At 40.2% G+C, this 23,288-nt stretch overlaps 1 protein-coding gene across 1 annotated transcript in view; it reads left to right on the forward strand.

Moving 5' to 3' along the window:
• Positions 1 to 23,288, forward strand: part of sbf2 (SET binding factor 2) — a 568,047-nt gene that overhangs the window by 387,817 nt on the left and 156,942 nt on the right. Inside the window, 1 exon segment of the mRNA XM_072592265.1 lies at positions 13,436 to 13,504. Within this exon segment, the coding sequence (XP_072448366.1) occupies positions 13,436 to 13,504 (69 nt within the window).

Below are 23,288 nucleotides of genomic sequence, written 5' to 3' on the forward strand. Positions count from 1 at the left end.
CGATTTATGCGGATGTTGGTGGGGTGGAAGGTGAGGACCAGGGAGATTCTGTCTTATTGCGGTTGGAGGGGTGGGGTTTGAGGCCGGATGTGTGGGACGTGGATGAGATGCATTGGAGGGCATCTTCAACCACGTTGGAGGGGAAATTTCAGTCTTTAAAGAGGGAGGCCAACTGGTCCTCCTGGGAGCAGATGCAGCGGAGGCAGAGGAATTGGGAATATGGGATAGCATTTTTGCAGGAGGGAGGGTGGAGAATTACTGTGTCCATATCAGTATAGGTAGGTTGAAAGAGGTAGCCTTTTGTTCTAAAGCTTAAAGCATTTTTTGTGGGTGAGTAATACTTCTGGAGAGTGCTCTTTGCACATTGAAGGTATTGTTTAACAATTTACGCATGTTTCATGGCTGGTGATACTAACCTTTAATTACAAAATTATTAATTGTACTTCAGCATGAGCTGTGATTTCATGAGCTGCTAAACTGAGATTTAAACTCGAGTCCCCAGACCATTAGCTGGGCCTTTAGATTACTAATCCAGAAGCATTACCACTGCGCAATTACCTCCCTGTTCATCTTTCTTTATACGTGTCAAACTAATGACAAGGTAGATCAGTATGATTTATAAAATGCATAAAACATACTGATTAAAATATGGTGTATAAGATTGAATTCCACAGTATGTATAATAAATGCAAGTTTACTATTGTCAAAAAGGCACATTTTGTTGAAGATTTTCATTTAGCAGTCATCAGCAAAATTCACAAGAATACCAATTCAAGGGAAAAACCAACATTTATACTGTATGAGCAGTAAATGCTGATTAATTGACAAGTGGGCTCTGGGCAAGAGTGACCACTGCATCGTCCTTGTGGAGTTGAGCTTCTGCCTTTACAATGAGAATGCCCTCCATATTGGTGTGTTGCAAATCACCATCATATATGGAACAGACTTCGAACAAATCGAGCAACTAAAGTCCGGGCATCCATGAGACACCGTGGGCCATCAACAACAGCAGAATTGTGTTCCAGCACAATCTGTAATCTCATAATCCAGTAAATCCCTCACTCAATCATGACCATCTATTGAACCAGGAGATCTATCCTGGTTCAATGAAGAATGCAAGAAGGTGTGCCAGGAGCAGCACCAGGCATACTTAAAAATGAAGTGTCAACCTGGTGCAGCCACTATCTGCATGCCAAACAGCACAAGAGGCAAGTGATTAACTGAGCGAAGCAATCCTCCAACCAGCGGATCTGATCTAGGCTCTGTAGTCCTACAGCTTCCAGTCATAAATAGTGGTGGACAATTAAACAACTCATAGAGTCATAGAGATGTACAGCACGGAAACAGGTCCAACTCGTCTATGCCGACCAGATATCCCAACTCGATCTAGTCCTACCTGCCAGCACCTGGTCCATATCTCTCCAAACCCTTCCTACTCATATACCCATCCAGATGCCTTTTAAATGTTGCAATTGTACTAGCCTCCACCACTTCCTCTGGCAGCTCATTCCATACATGTATCACCCTCTGCGTGAAAACGTTGCCCCTTGGGACTCTTTTATATCTTCCCCCCCTCACCCTAAACCTATGCGCTGTAGTTCTGGACTCCCCTCAACCCAGGGAAATACTTTGTCTATTTATCCTATCCATGCCCCTCATGATTTTATAAACCTCTATAAGGTCACCCTTCAGCCTCCGACGCTCCACGGAAAACAGCCACAGTCTGTTCAGCCTCTCCCAATAGCTCAAATCCTCCAACCCTGGCAACATCCTTGTAAATCTTTTCTGAACCCTTTCAAGTTTCACAACATCCTTCTGATAGGAAGGAGACTAGAATTGCACACAATATTCCAAAAGTGGCCTAACCATCATCCTGTACAGCCGCAACATGACCTCCCAACTCCTGTACTCCATACTCTGACCAATAAAGGAAAGCATACCAAACACCTTCACTATCCTAACTACCTGCGACTCCACTTTCAAGGAGCTATGAACATGCACTCCAAGGTCTCTTTGTTCAGCAACACTCCCTAGGATCTTACCATTCAGTGTATAAGTCCTGTTAAGATTTGCTTTCCCAAAATGCAGCACTTTGCATTTATATAAATTAAACCCCATCTGCCACTTCTCAGCCCATTGGCCCAGATAATCAAGATCCTGTTGTAATCTGAGGTAACCTTCTTCGCTGTCCACTACACCTCCAATTTTGGTGTCATCAGCAAACTGACTAAATGATGAAAAGTAGTGGACCCAGCACCGATCCTTGTGGTACTGTACTGGTCACAGGTCTCCAGTCTGAAAAACAACCCTCCACTTCCAGAGGTCTTATACCTTTGAGCCAGTTCTGTATCCAAATGGCTAGTTCTCCCTGAATTCCACAAGATCTAATCTTCCATCGGGAACCTTGTCGAACGTCTTACTGAAGTCCATATAGGTCACATCTACCACTCTGCCCTCATCAATCTTCTTTGTTACTGCTTCAAAAAACTCAATCAAGTTTGTGAGACGTGATTTCCCATGCATAAAGTCATGTTGACTATTCCTAATCAGTCCTTGCCTTTCCAAATACATGTACATCCTATCCCTCAGGATTCCCTCCAACAACTTGCCCACGACCCACGTTAGCCAACCTCTAGTCTTCCATCACCTCACCTGTCACTTTTGATTATACAAATATCTCAGCAAGAGGCCCAGCAATCACTTCCCTGGCTTCCCACAGAATTCTAGGGTACACCTAATCAGGTCCTGGGGATACATCCATTTTTATGCTTTTCAAGACATCCAGCACTTCCTCCTCTTTAATATGGACATTTTTCGAGATGTCACCATCTACTTCCCTACATTCTATATCTTCCATGACCAGGAGCTGGACGAAGACCCAATAGCCATCATGTGCAGGACAGACATGGTGTACAATACTCCATGCAGGAACTGCACAAAACACTATATATGTCAAACAGGCAGGCAACTAGCGATCTGCATTCACGAAAGTCAACTAACCACTAAACACCACAACCAGCTGTCCTTAGTAGCTGTACACACAGATGACAAGAACCACAAATTCAACTGGGACAACACAACAATAACAGGACAAGCCAAACAGAGGGCAGCCAGAGAATTTCAAGAAGCATGGCACACATTCACTGATTCCCATCAATAAACACATTAACCTGGACCCAATATACTGACACTGCAACAAACAACCGGAGCCGGCAACCAGAAGCGGCGGGAACAAAATCAAGTAAATCAAGTGATACAGTACAGCAGTGCTTCATAGGAGGCTCCACAGTACTGAGGAAGTGACTATATAGAAGTTTTTAAAATCATGAGGGGCATAGTAAGGTTGAACAGCCAAGGTCTTTTCCCCAGGGTAGGGGAGTTCAAAACTCAAGGCCATAGATTTAATGTGAGAGGGGAAAGATTTAAAAAGGACTTGATGAGCACCTTTTTAATGCAGAGGATAGTGCATGTATGGAATGAACTGCCAGAGGAAATTGTGGAGGCTGGTACAATTGCAACATTTAAAAGATATCTGGATGGTGTTATGGACTCGGCCAGACCATTCAAAACATTCTTAAGCAGGTAGCTCGGACAATAGGCGAAAGTGAAGCCTTCAGATGCTGGTGATCAGTCAAGATTAGAGTGGTGCTGGAAAAGCACAACAGGTCAGACAGCATCTGAGGAGCAGGAAAAATCGATGTTTCAGGCAGGAGCCCTTGATCAAGAATGAGGGTGGAAGCCTCCAGGGCGAAGAGATAAATTGGAGGGGAGTGGGGCTGGGAGAGGGTAGATAAGAAAGTGCAATATGTTGACGGAGGGGGATGCGGGTGGTAAAGGTGATAGGTCGGAGGGTGGAGCGGATAGGTGGGAAGAAAGGTTGACAGGTGGGACAGGTCTCAAGGGTGGAACGTCCTGTGTGGCCTGGCTTGCTGAGTTCTTCCAGCCTCCAGCTTGTCTACCTTGGATTCCAGCACCTGCAGTTTTTTATTTGTCTCTAACCAAGTTCACTTTCCTTAATTCTGTTTTCATGCTCTATAGCTGCCCTTGTTTAAATTCATAATAATAGTCTTGGGCCTATATTCCTCTGCCTCAAACGTTATATAAAGTTCAATGATATTAAGGTTGCTGCTAGCCAAGGCTGTTTTTCACTAGGAGGTCAGAAATGAATCCCATGTCATTTGTCAGAGGAGGTCTCCTACAGCCTGCTATGTGATTGATGCTGTAAAGTGCTGGTCTAAAAAATTGTCTTGAAAGGATTCAATGAATTCCTTATCTAGACTACTTTCTCCCCATTTGATTTTCTCCAGTTTATATGTTGGTTAAAATCTCCATGATAATCCTTTTTGACCAGCTCCCACTATTAGTTCCTTAATACCATATCCTACAATATCATTACTGTCATGGGGCCTGTACACAGTTCCCTCAAGTGACCTCTTTAACATTTCTTGTCTCACTGAATTATTTGATGAATTTGTCATCCATCTTTATTGTGCTAATATTTTTTTAATCAGTGGATTCCTTGACCTTTTTTTTTGGCTTCCAGTCCTTCCTAATTACCCCACACCCTTCAATATTCAGGTCCCCGTCTAGGTCATCCTGCAGCCACATCTCAGCATGGCCGCTGCATTGTACTTCTTGCCCTCCATTTATACTGTTAATCTGTTTTGTTGCATTCAAATGCAGTGCCTTAGGTATTGTACTTGCAGTATTTTTGTAATCTCTAGTAGTATCTGCTGATTTGCTCTTAGATTTATATTTTCTGTGCCTTGCTGTCATTGTGTGTTTATCATTTCTTTAATCTGTTGCCTTTTCATGACTCTTTGATTCACCACAACTCTCCAACTGTGTGCCCTTGTCCCCACTAGTTCATTAAAAACCTGCTCTACTTCTCTAAGTTGCAAAAGCTTCAGTCCAAGTATGGGACTATTATATGTTGATGTCCAGGCTGGGACAGAAAGGATAAAAAAGTAGATCAGAACAAAGTTGGTGAGTGGATGGGTGGTGTTGGTCTTAAGGTAGACAATGTAATAAGGATAACATTTTGAAAACAAAAAGTGGAGAGAATCTAATAACAGTCAAAAGTGTGCTTTTGGCAATGCAAGTAATGTAAAATAGAAAGATATAAAACAATTAAACCAGAATAAATAGAAGCATGTCGGCAAAATAACAGAGCAAAAAGGCAAGTTGTTATATGCAGTCCAAATAAACAGTTTTAATACAAATACACGTGGGAATAAATTTATTGACTTCAATTTGAAGGGAATGGCCTTATAGCCTTACTGAAATAAGACTGCAAAATGTTTTTTTTAATTTTTCATTCATGAGAATTGGGTGTTGCTGATTAAGTCAGCATAAACTGCCTGTCCCTAATTGGCCAGGTTGAGAGTCAGCCACTTTGCTGTGGGTCTAGAGTGACATATAGGCCAGACTAGGTAAGAATAGTAGTTTCTTTCCCTAAAGGTGGGTTTTTATGACAATTAGCAATGGTTTCTAGGTTATTGTTAGCATCTCAATTCTAGATTTTATTGAATTAAAATTGTGAACTAAATAAGTTACAAGATCCAAAGGAAGGGTAGAAAAATGATAGGATGGGAGGCATAGCCGAGGGGACAGAGCTTCAAATAAGTCATCTCCCATTCAAGGTGGAGATGGGGAAATTCCTCTTTGAAGGTTCATTAGTCAGTGGAAATTTCTACCCTAGAGAATTGTGAAGGCTATATCATTGAACATGTTCAAAGCTGAGATTTTCATTGACTACCAAAGAGTTTCTAGGTACAGGCAGGACAATGAGATTAAGGCCATAATGAGATCAGCCTTGGTCTTGATGAACGGCAGAGCCAGCTCAAGGGTCCTAACCCTAATGCTTTAATGTTTAAGGGTGAGGTTCCTTCAATCACACAAGAGCATACAGCATGATGTAAACAAGCAGTGGATTTTTTTTTGGGTAGAAATAGAATATAGAGAAGAATTTAAGGTATAGTTAATTCACTTATTCATATTTGTGAGCTGGTACCTCATATTAATGCTGAAAATGAGATTAGATTAGATTACTTACAGTGTGGAAACAGGCCCAACAAGTCCACACCGGCCTGCCGAAGTGCACCCAACCAGATAGTGGAAAAGGTGGAGAGCTATTAATTTAAGACTCTATTTTTCATTTGACTTGGGATTATCAGATTATCACATTATAGAAAAGCACAAAATTTTCAGTGTGTCCAGAACAGTTTACTGCAATAAATATTTTCATATCTTTTCATGCTGTTTGGGCAACTTGTTCCCTATCTGTAATTGCCCTTAAACTGGTTTTGAGCTGCCTTTCTGAACCATAGCAGTCCATCTGGTGCAAATACACTGTGCTGTCAGGGTAGGAGTTCCAGGATTTCGAATCAACAACCATGAAGGAATGATGATTTAGTTCCAAGTCAGGACTGCATGTGGCTTGGAGGAGAACTTGCATGTGGCGGTGTTCCATGCAACTGCTGTCATTGTGGTACATGTTGTGTTATCTTTGGAAGGTGTTGTCGAAGGAAGCTTGGCAAGTTTTGTCATGCATCAGTGGTGAAGGCCAATAAATTCCCATTTACTGCAATTTTATTTGAGCTCTCTGATGTGCCATAGTTAGTCAAATACTGGCATGATATCACCTCTTGTGTTCTGCTCTTTTTTAAATGGTATGGACAAGGTATCTATTGGGAAGATTAATTGCCTAGACTGTCATCATGCTACTCAGAACTGTAGATATCACTTTGCTGATGATCAAAAGTTGAGTGGGGCTGGATTGGGTTTGTCTTGTGTTTTCAGGACAGGATATATGTGGGCAGTTTTCCACATTGTTGGGTAGATGCCAGTGTTGTGACTGTCATGGAACTGTTTGGCTATGGGTGTAGCTGGTTCTGTGACAGAAGTCTTCAGTGCTACTGTTGTAATGTTAGAGACAAAAGAACTGCAGATGCTGGAATCCAAAGTAGACAGCCAGGAAGTTAAAAGTACACAGCAACCCAGGCAGCATCAGGAGGTGGAGAAGTCAACGTTTTGGGTGTAACCCTTCTTCAGGACTGCTGAAGGGTTACACCTGAAATGTCAACTTCTCCACCTCCTTGTGTTTCCTGGCTTGCTATGTTCTTCCAGCCTCCTGCTTGTCTACTCTTGTGATGTTGTCAGGCAGTCTTTGTAGTATCTGGTGCCTTCAGATGGAGTAAATGAGAAGACATGAAAATAGAAATTTACCAGCTGACTAGCATGACTAGCAATGGCCTGTTTTTAAATACACATTTGTGTTCATAAACAAATCTGGAGTTTTGTATAGATGATTATGAGCTTTTTACCTTGTGCTTGCTTATGTCATCACAGCTGGTATTGCTTGCATTCAGGTGTTTATGATTTTTGAGTTTTCACAAATCCCTGTGCAAGTATTTTGATGATTATAATGAATCAATTTATTGGATGTAACAAAATAAAAATGTACTCCAAACTAACAGGATAGAAACAACAAATGGTTCCATTGAAATAAATTGTTTACGCTTTGTTCCCAGCTTGTACCTTCTGAAATTGAAAACTTCTTCCAATGAACAGAAACAGTTGGTTATTATTGCATAGTTTCAAGTAACCAATCAACAAATTTATAGATAAAAACAATGACTGCAGATGCTGGAAACCAGATTCTGGATTAGTGGTGCTGGAAGAGCACAGCAGTTCAGGCAGCATCCAAGGGGCAGTAAAATCGATGTTTCAGGCAAAAGCCCTTCATCAGGAATAAAGGCAGAAAGCCTGAAGCATGGAGAGATAAGCTAGAGGAGGGTGGGGATGGGGAGAAAGTAGCATAGAGTGCAGTAGGTGAGTGGGGGAGGGGATGAAGGTGATAGGTCGGGGGCAGGGGGGGGAGGGTGGAGTGGATAGATGGAAAAGAAAGCTTATCTCTCCACGCTTCAGGCTCTCTGCCTTTATTCCTGATGAAGGGCTTTTGCTCGAAACGTCGATTTTACTGCTCCTCGGATGCTGCCTGAACTGCTGTGCTCTTCCAGCACCACTAATCCAGAATCAACAAATTTATGCTTAGTAAACCAAATAGCATACCAAACAGATGGTAAATCTGATAATTCATTGTTTAAAATATTATTTATTATGAATTATTTCAGTCAAATTTGAATTATAGGATTGTTGATATCATATTTGTTTGCATTATGTGAAACTATACAAAGGAATTTACAAGGCAGCTGACTTAAAGAATTAGGAAAACTAGCCACAAATGAATAACTAATACAGGTCATTCTGCTCAACGCGAATTTGTTCAAACACAATTCACAAATAGGGGATTCTTTGTACAGTGCAAACTTTTAAAACTTGGCTGTAACACGATTGCATCACCAAAATTTTGTGTTATTTGAAATGCGCGATTCTTGTATAATGTGGGGTCGCACAAGAACGTGACTATCACACTACAGAAGAAATTACTGTAATGCAAATTTCATCAGAATCAGTTGTATCCCAGAATGGATTGTAATTTCAAAATAATCAGTTTAGAATGCATGTTTATCAACTAATGACTTTCCATGTTTCCATTGGTAAACCGCAAACACAAAATTTTAAATAAAACCTGACTTCAAAGAAAAGTTAAATGAGGTATTTTGAATAGATGACTGCAGATATGTTCCCAAATGGAAAGATTTGAGATGAAATTGCTTGATATCTGCGCAACAAAAATAATTAGAAACAGCAAAACAAAATTCAGAAAAGTACCTTGTGTAGTTTGTTGGAAAAGTGAAAGAACATGGCAAGTGTAGAAAGTGTGGTTAAATTAGTGTGGGTAATTTTCAAGACCAAATTTAAACTACTGGGAGAGGATTAAAGGCTGTGGAACGTAAAGGAATGTAAAATCAGAATTAAAAACTAGAGAGAAGCAAGCAAACAGATGCTTAGAAATTTGACTACAGCTCACTTATTTTCAAGTGAGGAATAAGTACATAAACATTGTGTGAGAGAGATCGCAGTCTCATTATTCACTGGAAGTGTGCCACTCATCAAGTTAATGTCAGAAAATGAGGTATCTAGGATCAGTACCTTAAAAGACTTTTATATTTATATATATCGGAGGACCACTTTAGGGGTTACATTCAGGAAAGGAATGGTTTTATGTAAATTTAATGGCAGTCTTAAAAGGGTCAACTGAGGACACTACCAAAACGATGAGGTTAAAAAATAGCTTAACTATAAATACAGCTAGGAAGTGCAGGAGTTCTCGTCTAGTTGTATTGCCGTGCTCTCACTTGGCTCCATTCAGATATGACTGGAAAAAGAAGCTCACTCAGTGAGTGATGAATATTTGTACGATATTGAATACCAAACAGTTAAGAGTGGGAGAAGAAGAAACAGAGGATTGTGACCCTGTTAATTGTAGCATTAGACATTAAGATTAGGTTAAATTGGTGGTTGATGGCAAGAAGTAAAGGGATATAAGAACATGGAGTTGATACATAGAGTTGTAATTCTGGTTTGTTTTGAGGATAAACACCAATATAGACTTTTTTTCTGTTTTTAATTTCAATATCATGCATATCACAAACTGCAGTGTTTGAGGAAGTGTCATCTAAATCCTAAGAAAGTCTGTATGGACATTTACAGGATAGCATCATTTTACAGGATTTTATCATGATCCATGTACAGATTTTCCATTCAAGTTTTTCTGTTTGGTTTCAGGTCTTCAGGGTTGTAGACACTTTTCCCATTATATATTATTGCAAGATAGCATATTTGATACCATCTTATTATTTTTGCTAGAGCTAGTATTTATTTAATTTCTTGTTATTTCTCTAAAATGCCTGTTTTTAACATTATTCACTTCCTTTTTTTTAATCCTCTCAACCACCAAAAACTGAAATCTTACCATTCATTGAAAACGTGAATATCTTTCTAAAAGGTATTGGTCTCTACATAAATCTTAAGCGTGGCTAAGTATAATTTGAAGAGGAGGTAACCAGAGGATATATAGAAGATAAGGTGGGGGGGAGGGGGAAAGGAGTAAATGATTGGTAGGCATGGAGCCTAAAGCAGACTCTCTAACAATTCAGCTGGGAGGGTGAAAGGTGGACAGACCGCGGACAGACAGTGGACTCTCTAACAATTCAGCTGGGAGGGTGAAAGGTTATTAATAGAGACTATTAGTGGCTAACAATAGTTAGTCTGTAATGGCAGACTCTGTGGTAGCATGATCTGGTGTGTGTGGTAGCGGACTAGGACATGGGGGAGTTCGGGCCCTAAAATTATTGAACTTGAGTACAGAGGGCTAACGGGTCCCCAAGCAGAAAATGAGATGTTGTTTTTCAGCTTGTGCTGAGCTTCACTGGAACACTACAGCAAACCTGAGACAGATGTTGACCTGGAAAGAGGGTGGTGTGTTAAAGTGGCAGGCAACTGGAAGCTCAGGGTCTTTTTTTGTGGGCAGAACATAGACATTAGATTACATTACATTACAGTGTGGAAACAGGCCCTTCGGCCCAACAAGTCCACACTGACCCGCCGAAGCGTAACCCACCCATACCCCTACATTTTCCCTTTACCTAACACTACTGGCAATTTAGCATGGCCAATTCACCTAACCTGCACATCTTTGGCCTGTGGGAGGAAACCGGAGCACCCGGAGGAAACCCACGCAGACACGGGGAGAACGTGCAAACTCCATGCAGTCAGTCACCTGAGGCGGGAATTGAACCCGGGTCTCTGGCGCTGTGAGGCAGCAGTGCTAACCACTGTGCCACCGTGCCGCCCACTGTTAAATGATCACCTAGTCCATGCTTCGTTTCCCATTGTAGAGGAGATCACATTGTTGTGAGAAGTGCAGGTAAAGTGCTGCTTCACCTGGAAGGTACATTTGGGCTCTTGGATACTGAGGGGGGGAAGCGTTAAATGGGAAATCGAAATTACAGTCCTTCAGCCATTGCAGGGGAAAGTGCCACGGGATCCTGGAAGGGTGTTGGGAGTGAAGGAAGAATTGGACCAAGGTGTCCCAGAAGTAACGGTCCCTGAGGAAGGCAGACAAGGGAGGGGATCATCTGTTTGGTGGTGGCATCTGGTTGGAAGTGACAGAAATGAAGGCTGATGATCTTCTGGATATGGTTGCTGGTGGGGATGGGGAAAACAAAGTGTAGACTGGGTGACTGCTTCATCGAACATCTATATTCTGCCTGCAGAAAAGACCCTGACCTTCCAGTTTCTAGTTGCCTGCCACTTTAATACACCATCCTGTTCCTGGGCCAACATCTCTGTCTCAGGTTTGCTGCACTGTTGCAGCGAAGCTAAGCGCAAGCTGGTAAAATAACATCTCATTTTCCGCTTGGGGTCCCTTCAGCCCTCTGGACTCAAATTCGAGTTCAATAATTTTAGGGCCTGAACTCCCCCATGTCCTAGTCCTCAACCACACACACCAGGTCTTGTTATCACAGTCTGCCATTTCACATTACCTATTGTTAGCCATTAACAGTTAGTCAACCTCCCAGCAGGCTCATTATTGACTCCTTTGTCTGTCCAAACTGTTGCTGTCTCTCTTTAGGCTCTATCCCTACCAATTGTTTACTCCTTACCCCCTCCTCCCCACCTTATCTTGTGTATAAACTGACAATTTTCTTGTTACCCACCAGTTCTGAGGAAGGGTCACTGGAAACGTTAACTCTGATTTCTCTTTACAGATGCTGCTAGACCTGCTGAGCTTTTCCAGAAACTTCTTTATTTTTGTTTCTGATTTACAGCATTTTCGGTTCTTTCAATTTTTCTTTCTATTAACCTATCTTCCATATGGCAGAGGAAGCATTTGCAGATTAGCAACTACTGATCTTGTTTCTCAATCTCTCGACATTTTTCTATGATAATTAAGGCTACTGTCATTTTATCGTCAAGAGTGTGGTGCTGGAAAAGCACAGCCGGTCAGGCAGCATCTGAGGAGCAGGAGAATCAACGTTTCGGGTGTAAGCCCTCCATCAGGAACGAAGGGCTTATGCCCGAAACATAGATTCTCCTGCTCCATGGATGCTGTCTGACAGGCTGTACTTTTCCAGCACCATACTCTCTACTCTGATCTCCAGCGTCTGCAGTCCTCACTTACTCCCTACTGTCACTTTATTTAATTTATTTGGTATTCCACATAGTTAGGAATAGCTTTATACCAGCCAGGGGCAGCTAAGTACATTTCATAAAGAAAGAACAGTAATGCAAGCTTGTGATGTTTGATAGGTAACTAATTTTGAGCTGTAGAACTCCAATTATACTTCTTTCACTGTAATTTCTATTTCACTGACCCTATGAGATCTGGTTATTCTTCCAATGGATAGGTTTTTAATGTTACGAAAATCTTCTTAACACTTCCTGCATGTAGTTGCTACAATAGCTCCACCACATGCTTCCTAAAGGTCATTATTGTCTATCACAGCTAATAGTCAGAGTCTGAATGCTGTTTCTTCATTCATGTCTCTTAACTAGGAAAGCACCACCATTCTTGTGCCTTGACTGGTATGTCATTATTTCTGCTACAAAACATGCTCTAACAAAAAAACCAATAACTTGTGCAATATGTGTTTGAATTTGTAAAATTGGACATAGAATTCTATATGGTACTGGTGTAAATTTCAAAAATTATTTTTGTTTGTAAAATGGAGGTAGTAACTTTTAAAAATAAAGTTACTTAAAAGTAAATAATTAGCAAAAAAAAAACACAGTTTACACAAACATAGCATATTTCAGTGCTCTGAAAACTGCCACCTCATGGTACTCTGATCAGTAGTAGTTTTAATGAAACAACATCCTGAGAATGACTTGAAAAGTGTCTGTGACTTTAAAGTGCAGCTGTTGTAGTTTAAAATTTGGACACAGTCTCCAAGAATGGAGCCCTGCTGTGGTCTAAAAGTCGGAGTGCATCTTGGCATTCCAAATATTTCCTTGCCAGAAGATTACGGCCTGATTTTTGTGAACTTTATTGCTCTGGGACTCATGATAGCTTTCAGAAACATTCTTGGCATTTTGGTTAAAATAATTCACATGTGTCAAACCATTTTGGATGAACTGTTGGTATTTACCAATGTCTCAGTAATTAATATTGAGAATAATTTTGCATAAAGTTGCATATCTTTCAAAGCAGATAAGTACAATGAGAACAAGGATGAGTACAACCTTTGGGACGTTTAGTAAGATCATTCTTTGCAAATTGCTGCAAGTTCTGTCTCATGTTACTCATTCAAAATGTAGCTTGTATCCCAATAGTACACTTTAAAACTAAGTGATAGGTCCCCAAAGATCGTCTGTAGTCAATTATTGTTGGGACTAGTTAATCGTATTCATTCACGCATTGCGACTCTATCAAACAGGTGGGTGGTAATTGAACGGAGATAATTTGGTTACAAATGAATGGAATATAAGGTATCAAGATTTATAATTTCCTGTTTATTTCTTCCAGGATTGTTCAGCTTCTGAAGAATATTATGTTGCAGCTACATTGCTGCCACTGACAACTGCATTTTACCGGGTAAGCCCATGTGATTTCATGCTAAAACTCCCCAGGGCAAACTTAGTCTTGTCTGGATTTTATTGCACAAGCGTCTCTGTACAAAATGTAACAAGTAGATATTTTAAGAAGTGACTCAAAATCTGAAAGTGTCACATTTGAGTTTAAAATAATATCCTACTTTATAACAGCATACTTGTCACCAAAAGAGTTTGGAAAATGCACTGAGAGTTAATGAAATGCAATGGGCAGAAACAGTCAGTGGTTGTACTGGGAATTCTAGTGTTGACCTAACTTTGCTTTTCCGTATCATCAAGAATTATTAGAGCTATATCTGTAAGTTTTTAATGAATGCACACAGTAAGAAGTGATCTACATTAGGTAGCACATGACAGTTAATTATTGAAAAGACAAATGCTATATTGTCACTTCCTGACATAAGACCATTAATGGCATGTCTTTCTAAAATGGCATAAATATGAAATGAACTACTATTAATTCACTCATTCAGTCATTACAAACAAAAAAATCTGATTACAAGGATTTCATGACAAATTAGTTACATAAAAGGTATAATAATGTCCACATTTTTGTGGGGCAAATCCATCAAATTTATGGTGAAATTGTTAACATCAAATGCAGTTTTCAGATGCAAATGCCCGGCACTGACTTTGTATGCCCCAGCTGTGATTGATTAATTTCGTTCATACTCTGCTGTTCTGCCTCATTGGTGTCAAGAATGCAATAAAAGGCTTAAAGGCAAACTAACATCACCCATTTTGCTCTCCCCTGGAAATGTCCTCCTTTTCCAGCATTAATGAATGCAGTACAATGATGGACATGGAAAAGATGATTGTCATCTCTTTCCGATTTAAAACAAGAAGCTATGGATAATGGAGAAAAACATCAAGGGAGAAAGAAACAGGGAAAAAATCTGCACAGATCACTGATGAGTAGCAGGTCAAAGAAAATTAAGCCAGAAATATTTTGCATAATTAGTAGGTTGTCTCTCAATTTGATTTTGCAAAAATGAAACTTTATTGATGAGGTGTTTCATCTTTTGAGCTTTACAGTTGCTAACATCTTTGATTCATTCTGCGTATGCTTTACATTCAAAGAACAGTACAGCACAGGACCCTTTGGTCCACCAAGCCTCTCCCAACTAAAAACCTTTTTGCCTCTTCTCAGTCCTTCTCCCTGCATTCCTTGTCTATTCATGTATCTGTCCAGATGCTTCTTTAATGTTGCTATTATATATATCTGCTTCTACCGCCTCCTCTGGCAGCCATCCTGTGTACTTAGCCCTCTGTCTAAAATAAAAGCACTTCGTCTCATATCTCCTTTCAACTTTCCCCCTTTTATCTTAAACCTGTGTCTCCTAATAACTGATATTTCTACCCTGGGGAAAAAACTTTGTCCATTCTATCCACATCTCTCATAATTTTGTAAACTGCTATCAGGTTGTCCCCTCAGCCTCTGCCATTCAAATGAAAGCTAACCAAATTTGTCCAATCTCTCCTCAGAGTTAATAACCTCCAAACCAGGCCACATCCTGGTAAACGTTTTCTATACCCTCTTCAAAGTTCCCACCTCCTCTAATAATATGGTGACTAGAACTATATGCAATATTCCAAATGTGGCCCAACTAAAGCTCTATACAGCTGCCATATTTCTTGGCAAATTTTGTACTCTGTACCTCGATTGATGAAGGTGAGCACCTCCTTGACCACCTTATCCACTTGTGTTGCCACTTTCAGAGAATTATGGATCTGTACATCTAGATATGTCTGTATAATAATGCTTCTAAGAGTTCTGCCATTTTCTGTATACTTCGCTTCTGCATTAGATCTTCAACAGTGCATCACCTCACATTTGCCTGGATGAAATTTCATTTGCCATTTCTGACCCAAGTATCCAGCCTATCTATCTCCTCCTGTATTCTCTGGCAATCTTCTTCACTATCCGCAATTTCCCCAATCTTTGTGTCATCCACAATCTTACTAATCAGTTCTCCTTCAAATCATTATATATATAAAAATCAAGAGAGTCCCAGCACTGATCTCTGAGGGACAGAGATCTCCAGTCAGAAAAACAACTTTCCACTTCTTGCTCTCTGTCCTATGACCAAGCCAGATCTCTATTTGTTTTGCCATTTCAATGGATTTCATGTGACTGCACCTTCTGAATCAGTCTGACTTGAGCCACCTTGTCAAAGACCTTGCCAAAGTCCACGTAGAAAACATTCACTGCCCTACCTTCATCAATCATCTTTGTCACTTCGTCAATCAAGTTTGTAAGAAGTGACTTCCCCTACAAAGGCCATGCTGCCTATTGCTAATTTTTCCTAATCTGAGTAAATCCTGTCCCTTTTCCAATAATTACACTGATGTATGAGCCACCAACCTTTAATGTCCCAGATTTTCCCTGTAGCCCTCCTTGAACACCCTCCAGAAAGAACATTGGCTATTCTCCAGTCGTCTGAGACCTCTTGTATGACTAAGGAGGATATAAAGTTTTCATACAAAGGCATAGCAATTTCCACCCTTGCCACCTTACAAATTCGGCGATATATCCCATCATGTAATTTATCTACCTTAATGCTTTTCAAAACACCCAACAGCACCACCTCCGTTTTCTTAACATATTGACATGCCCCAGAATATCTACATACCCCTCTCTGGAATCACCATCCACTAGGTTGTTCTCCTTTGTGAATACTGATCAAAATATACATTAAGCACCTCATCCACTTCATCCATCTCTGGTCACTCAATCTGGACATTTTTAGGTAATTTAGAAAAACAGTAATGCTGTTGTAGAAAAGTAAAAGATAGCACATTAAGATCTATATTTGTACTGCAACTTTCAGAATGAATATATTTTTATCAAGCAGATCAATATTTTGTAAATTTCTAAACTTACAGTGCTGATTACATGTAGTAATTAGTCATTCAAGAAGTATTGTTTAAGAAATAAATTTTTCCTTTTATCTTAATATCTTTGTACATGTAGTTCATTGTAGTTAAGAGCTTCTAATTGAAACCATTCTGCAGTTTGCATACCTTAAGATTTATGTTTTCCTTATGTGTAAAATAAACTCTCTCCTTTGGGATGCATCCCAATTACCAAATCTCAAGAGCTGTGATGAATGTTGATAGTAACCAAAAGAGATATTTGCATGTAGCTGTATCCAAGACCATTAAAACAAAACATCTAGTTACTTGATACATTGATGTAAATAGTATTTCACTGTGTGCACAGTAACTGGCATATTTGTAAACATATGTTTTTGCTGCTGAAGATATTTTTCATTGTTTGTGAAGCACTTTGAGATAGCTTGAGAAGTTTGAGACAAAAGTCTCTAAGTGTATCAGCATCAGAAGCAAACTAGAAAAAGCTAATGGTGAGATAGAAGTTAAGTCATGCTCATCCAAATGGCCATGGATAAAAATGCATTGGAGAAAACACAATTGCCAATTTAACCACCTCTTCACTGCTTCTGTCATCAGCCATCAAAGATAAAATTGGCTCTGTCGAATTTGAAGGAGATGGCTAAGAGTGCTGCATAGCTTATTCATATTTACAGCATCGAATTACATGAATGTAGAATAATATCAGAAGAGCAGTACAGTTCATCTAGTCTGTCCCAAGCGGTTGTGCTACTTTATCAATCAGATCAAGTCAAACATTGTGAGATTTACATTCATTGGCTATGTCATTGTCTTCCACTTCCCTGTCCTTTCTGCCTGTTCAGCCTACACATCCAGGGCAGGCGTTGGCCAAGTTCTGTTATCGTTAAACCATTAATCCTGAGGTTCAGTTAATGTTCTGAAGATTCAGGTTTGAATCCCACCATGGCATTTGGTGGAATTTTAATTCCATAAAAATCTAGAATTGAGTCTGATGATAACAATGAAACTATTGTCAGAAAAAAAAACCCATCTGGTTCATTACTGTCCTTTAGGGACAGAAGCTGCTGTCCTTTCCCGATTGGGCCAACATGTGACTCCAGACTCTCAGCAATATAGATTAGATTAATTACGTGTGGAAACAGGCCCTTCAGCCCAACAAGTCCATACTGACCCTCCAAAGAGCAACCCACCCAGACCCAATCCCCTACATTTACCCCCTCACCTAACGCCACAGGCAATTTAGCATGGCCAATTCGTCTAACCTGCACATTTTTGGACTGTGGGAGGAAACCGGAGCACCTGGAGGAAACCCACGCAGACACGGGGAGAATGTGCAAACTCCACACAGACAGTTGCCTGAGGTGGGAATTGAACCCGGGTCTCTGGCGCTGTGAGGCAGCAGTGCTAACCACTGTGTCACCGCCGCCCAATTGTCTCAAAGCTGCCCTCTGGGAATTAAAGATGGGCAATAAATGCTGGTCTGGCCAACATTGCCCTTATTCTATGAATGAATATAAAGAACCTCCACTGTGAACGCTTGATTGAACATGTTATCCACAATATGCTTAGTCTTTTGGATGTTCCAAGGTGAATTCATCTGTAGCTCCAGTTCCAAACCATGGTAAGCAAGTGGCTGAATCTGGACACACTTCCTGCACGTGAGAGAACAAAAGCTTCCATATTTTGTCACATAGCACAGGAGGAGTGTATCATGGGTGTGAGCTCTGCTGCCATGACTTCCATTAAACCCATTAGTTATTCCCTTTAATAGAAAACTATTATTAATTAAGAATACTATTAACTTGCCTGGTCATACTTTGCTTACTTATTACTTTATTATAGTGGCCCTGACTTTCACTTGTTCCTGTTATTACTCAATTAATCTCCCCTTCCAAAAATACGCTCTCTAAAATTATGAATCAATTGACACACCACTTTCCTGTGCTGTCACTCATTTGTTTTCCCAAACAACAGTCTTCCTGAAACTGCAGCTGCAAAAGTAGGACTGGTCTCCCTCTGTAGTCCCTAGGCCTCAATTCATCCTCAATTCCCTTCTCTCTACTTAATTGAAATTCAAATCAATTTATCCAGTCTCCGACACTTTCTCTGCAGTAACACTCAGTGTCCTATAGGTTCTTTTGACTATTTTAAGAACCTGAATTCCAGGTGACAAATATCAAAGTTGAGCCAGGAGTTTGTCTTCTAAGGTGAACCATATCTTAATAGAATCATTTTATTCTTCTTTCAGCCTCTGTTGAACTTGCATATTGTGTATTGTAATTCCAAGATGAACTGGAAGCTCTCTGAGCTTGAAGTGTTTTGTGAGAACTTGGTGCACTGCTGAGTTGCTGTATGTGTTAATGTTCAATATACCTTTTGGGAGTTGGAATTCTTCAGAGTTCTAATGTCAGAGAATTGTGGCAGATTTTTTCCCTACTCCATTATAGAGCTTTCAAACTATTGGCTGCAAAATAAGTTTTAGGTGTTGTCCATAAGAACCAAAAATCTTCAGAATCCAAAAGCTGCAACTGTTTTGTGTTTCCTTTTCTAACTGCTGAAAACAAGTGCATCCCCCCACCTACTTGGATCAGTGTGGTGAACCCCATATGTGATACCATTGGTAAACCCACTCTAGCATACTTGTTGCTCAGTCTCGTGCATAATTTCTTATCCAGTGATGTACCCAAGATCATAGGCATACCTATACAAAGGTGTACCACAACAGTTACCCCTCACCAGAGGATGCCTGGACCAGATACAGATATACTTGAGCTACATGAGCAGGTCAGAGACTGGGAATTCTGTGACAGGTATCACATCAACAGTTCTGCATTACTATGTAAAGTTGGACAAAGAATAATGAATACAGTTCTGGGTCTACAGCACCTTGATTGAAATGAGCAGACAGCAATAGTCCAACTCCAACACAGTTAGGCAAAGATGCAAACACCAAGCCTTACATGGACTTGTAAAATTTGCCAATTAGTGCTCCTTTTATTGAGGAATATTTCAAGTTTGTAACATAAGAAAGGTAAATGCAACAGCAAAACAATTAAAGCATATACAGCCGAAAAGATGCAGTAAATTTTGTATCTTATAGACCATTCTTTCTTGTTTAATGAGGAAAAACATTAATTTTCACAATCCAGTCAAGCAAAGTGTTGGCTCATGACGTGTGTTTTGGGTGCCTAAAAGGTCCCTGTTGCATTGAGTTTGAAACAAATTGTCAATGGCAGTGAAGATCAGCAATGTGGTACAGATATTTGAGTATTATTTCAAGTCATTTACCTCAGCCACAAGCTCTTTGATATCCCAGATCCTCTTCATGCACAGATCCTTTTACCATACTTGGGGGCTTCAGTACACATGTATGTACGAATAAAGTGGAACTTCTGAGCGCACCCCCTTGAGCCTGTTCTATCAATCATATGATTGTGGCCGATCTATTCATGTTTCAGATTTCACATTCCATTTACCCCGATAACATAGATTCTGTAACCCAGCACAAATCTATGTACCTCTGCCTCAAGAATATTGAATAACCATGCTTCCACTGCTCTCTGAGGCAAAGAGTTCAAAATTGCACAACCTTCTGAGGGGAAAAAAAGGTCTTCATATCTCACCTTAAAGGGTGACCCCTAATTTTCAAATGGTGCTCTTAACTTTGGACACATGCACAAAAGGAAACATCCTGTCCATGTCCGTTGAGGATCTTGTCTATTTCAATGTAGCCACCCTTCACGTTTCTAAACTCCATTGGAAAGAAGCCCAGCCTATCAAACCTCTCCTCACTTATTCCAGGTATCAATCAAGCAAAACTCCTCTGAATTGCTGCTAATATGTTTATATTCTTCCTTAAATATAGAGACCAAGACTGCGCACTATATTCTTATCAATGCCTCATAATGGAAGTATAACATCCTAACTTTCATGTTCAGTTTATTCCTTAATAGAGGAATGCAATCTGTTCACCTTAATTACACGCTATATCTACACACTAACTTTGTGACACATAAATTATTCACTCAACCTGTCTATTTGCTTGCAATGTCCTTGTGTCTTTTTCACTTTGCTACCTATCTTTGAGTCGCATGTAAATTTAACTATCGTGCCTCCCATCATCAAAATTTATTACAATAAATTGTAAAATGCTGATGCCCCAACATTGACACCAGAGCATCCATTTATTCATCTTCTGTTCTCTGCCACTCATTCATTCATGGTAATATCACCCCTAAACAATGAACCCCCAGCTTTGCACAATAGCCTGTTGTGTGGCACTGTGTGAAATGTCTTCTCGAATTTGAAGCACTGTACATCTACAGGCTTCACTTTATTCACAGAATATCTTCCTACAAGGACCTCCAGTAAATTGTTTAACCATGGTTTCCCTTTTGAAAAGCCATGCTATTTCTTCCCTTGTGATTTTCTAAATGTCCAAACATAACCACCTCGATTATCAATTTCAACACGTTTCACACATCAAACTAACTGGCCAATAGTTTCTTGTTTGCTTCCTCTTTTCCTTCTTGATTAAAGGAATTATATTTGCTACTTTACATACGAGTGAATTTTGAAAAATAAACACACATATTTATGATCTCATTAGTCTCCTTTTTTAAGGCTCAAGGATGCATCTGTCAGGGTCTAGGTACTTATTAACCCACAGCTCCATTAGTTTGCTCAGTACCACGTCCCTAATCATTGCAATTTCACCAAGCTCCTCTCTCCCTTCCATCTTTCAATTTACAGATATAACTGGAATATTTTTGTCCTATATAGCGAAAATAGAAGCAAAATGTTGACTCATTATGCCCAAAATCCTCCTTATCCACATTAAATTCCCATTCTCATTCTCTAGAACCAAGAGTATGGTGTTAGAAAAGCACAGCAGGTCAAGCAGCATCTAAGGAACAGGAGCATCCATGTTCCGGGCATAAGCCCTTCATCAGGAATGGGGTCCTCACTTTCTCCTCCTCAGTCTCTAGAATGTAAATATTCACATTACCGACTCTTTTCCTCTTTAAATAAGGTTCAATAAGGTTCCCCACTGTAGGCTATTGTACAAAACGCAGAGGAATGAGATTGTGGGAGATATAGCAGTTTGGATTAGTAATTGGCTTGCTGAAAGTGGTGGTTGATGGGAAATGTTCATCCTGGAGTCCAGTTACCAGTGCTGTACCACAAGAGTCGGTGTTGGGTCCACTGCTGTACATCATTTTTATAAACGACCTGAATGAGGGTGTAGAAGGATGGGTTAGTAAATTTGCAGACGACACTAAGGTCGGTGGAGTTGTGGATAGTGACGAAGGATGTTGTAGGTTACAGAGAGACATAGATAAGCTGCAGAGCTAGGCTGAGAGGTGGCAAATGGAGTTTAATGCGGACAAGTGTGAGGTGATTCACTTTGGTCGGAGTAACCGGAATGCAAAGTACTGGGCTAATGGTAAGATTCTTGGTAGTGTAGATGAGCAGAGAGATCTCGGTATCCATGTACACAGATCCTTGAAAGTTGTCACCCAGGTTGACAGGGTTGTTAAGAAGGCATACAGTGTTTTAGCTTTTATTAATAGAGGGATTGAGTTCCGGAACCATGAGGTTATGCTGCAGCTGTACAAAACACTGGTGCGGCTGCACTTGGAGTATTGTGTACAGTTCTGGTCACCGCATTATAAGAAGAATATGAAAGCTTTGGAAAAGGTGCAGAGGAGATTTACTAGGATGTTGCCTGGTATGGAGGGAAGGTCTTACGAGGAAAGGCTGAGGGATTTGAGGCTCTTTTCGTTAGAGAGAAGAAGGTTGAGAGGCGACTTAATAGAGACATATAAGATAATCAAGATAATTAGAGGGTTAGATAGGGTGGACAGCGAGAGCCTTTTTCCAAGTATGGTGACGGCGAGCATGAGGGGGCATAGCTTTAAATTGAGGGGTGATAGTTATAGGACAGATGTCAGAGGTAGTTTCTTTGCTCAGAGAGTAGTAAGGGTATGGAATGCTTTGCCTGCAACGGTAGTTTCGCCAAGTTTAAGTCCATTTAAGTCGTCATCGGACAAGCATATGGATGTACATGGAATAGTGTAGGTTAGATGGGCTTCAGATTGATATGACAAGTCAGGCAACATCGAGGGCCAAAGGGCCTGTACTGCGCTGTAATGTTCTATGAATACACGCAGTAACAGTTGCTATCCATTTTTTAAAAAACTTTGTAACGAGCTTCCTCTCATAAATTTCTTTCTCTGATTTTTTTTAACTCACTCACTTCTTTCTTTTACATTCTGTCCAATCACCTGACTTGCCAATCATCTGTTTGCATTTTTGGGCTTACCACTTAAGTTTGAGTCCTCCCTTAACTAGTTAACCACAGATGGGTGGGGATCCTCCTGTTAAACTTTTCTTATTGCCTTCAATATCTGCCATTTGTCTATTGATCTATCGAGCCTGGTGTATTGATTCAGTTCAGCTACCTAAGCTTTCATGCCCACATATTTCCCCATCAGTCTAAAAGGGTCTTAAACTAATTCTCCCTTTCAAACTGGATGTAAAATTCAATTATATTGTGGTTGCATCTGAGGAGTGCCTTTACCGAGAAGTCACTCATTAATCCTGACATATTGCATGGTACCAAGTCTAATATAACCTGCTGTCTGGTCAGTTCCAAAATGTGCTACTCAAAGAAACTATCTTGATTTATGTACATGGTAATTCTTCATCCAATGCACATTAATCTTTCCAGTTTATAGGTTAATGAAAATCACCCATGATAATTGCCATCCCTTTATCGCAAACATCCAATGTCTCTTGTTGGATACTTTGTCCTACATTCCTACATGGGTATTGTTAGTGGTCCTGTAGAGTAGTCCATTCTTTACTCTGTTATTCCTCATCTGCACCCA

Source organism: Chiloscyllium punctatum, chromosome 22 (assembly GCF_047496795.1).
Source record: "Chiloscyllium punctatum isolate Juve2018m chromosome 22, sChiPun1.3, whole genome shotgun sequence".
Taxonomy (NCBI): Eukaryota; Metazoa; Chordata; class Chondrichthyes; order Orectolobiformes; family Hemiscylliidae; genus Chiloscyllium; species Chiloscyllium punctatum.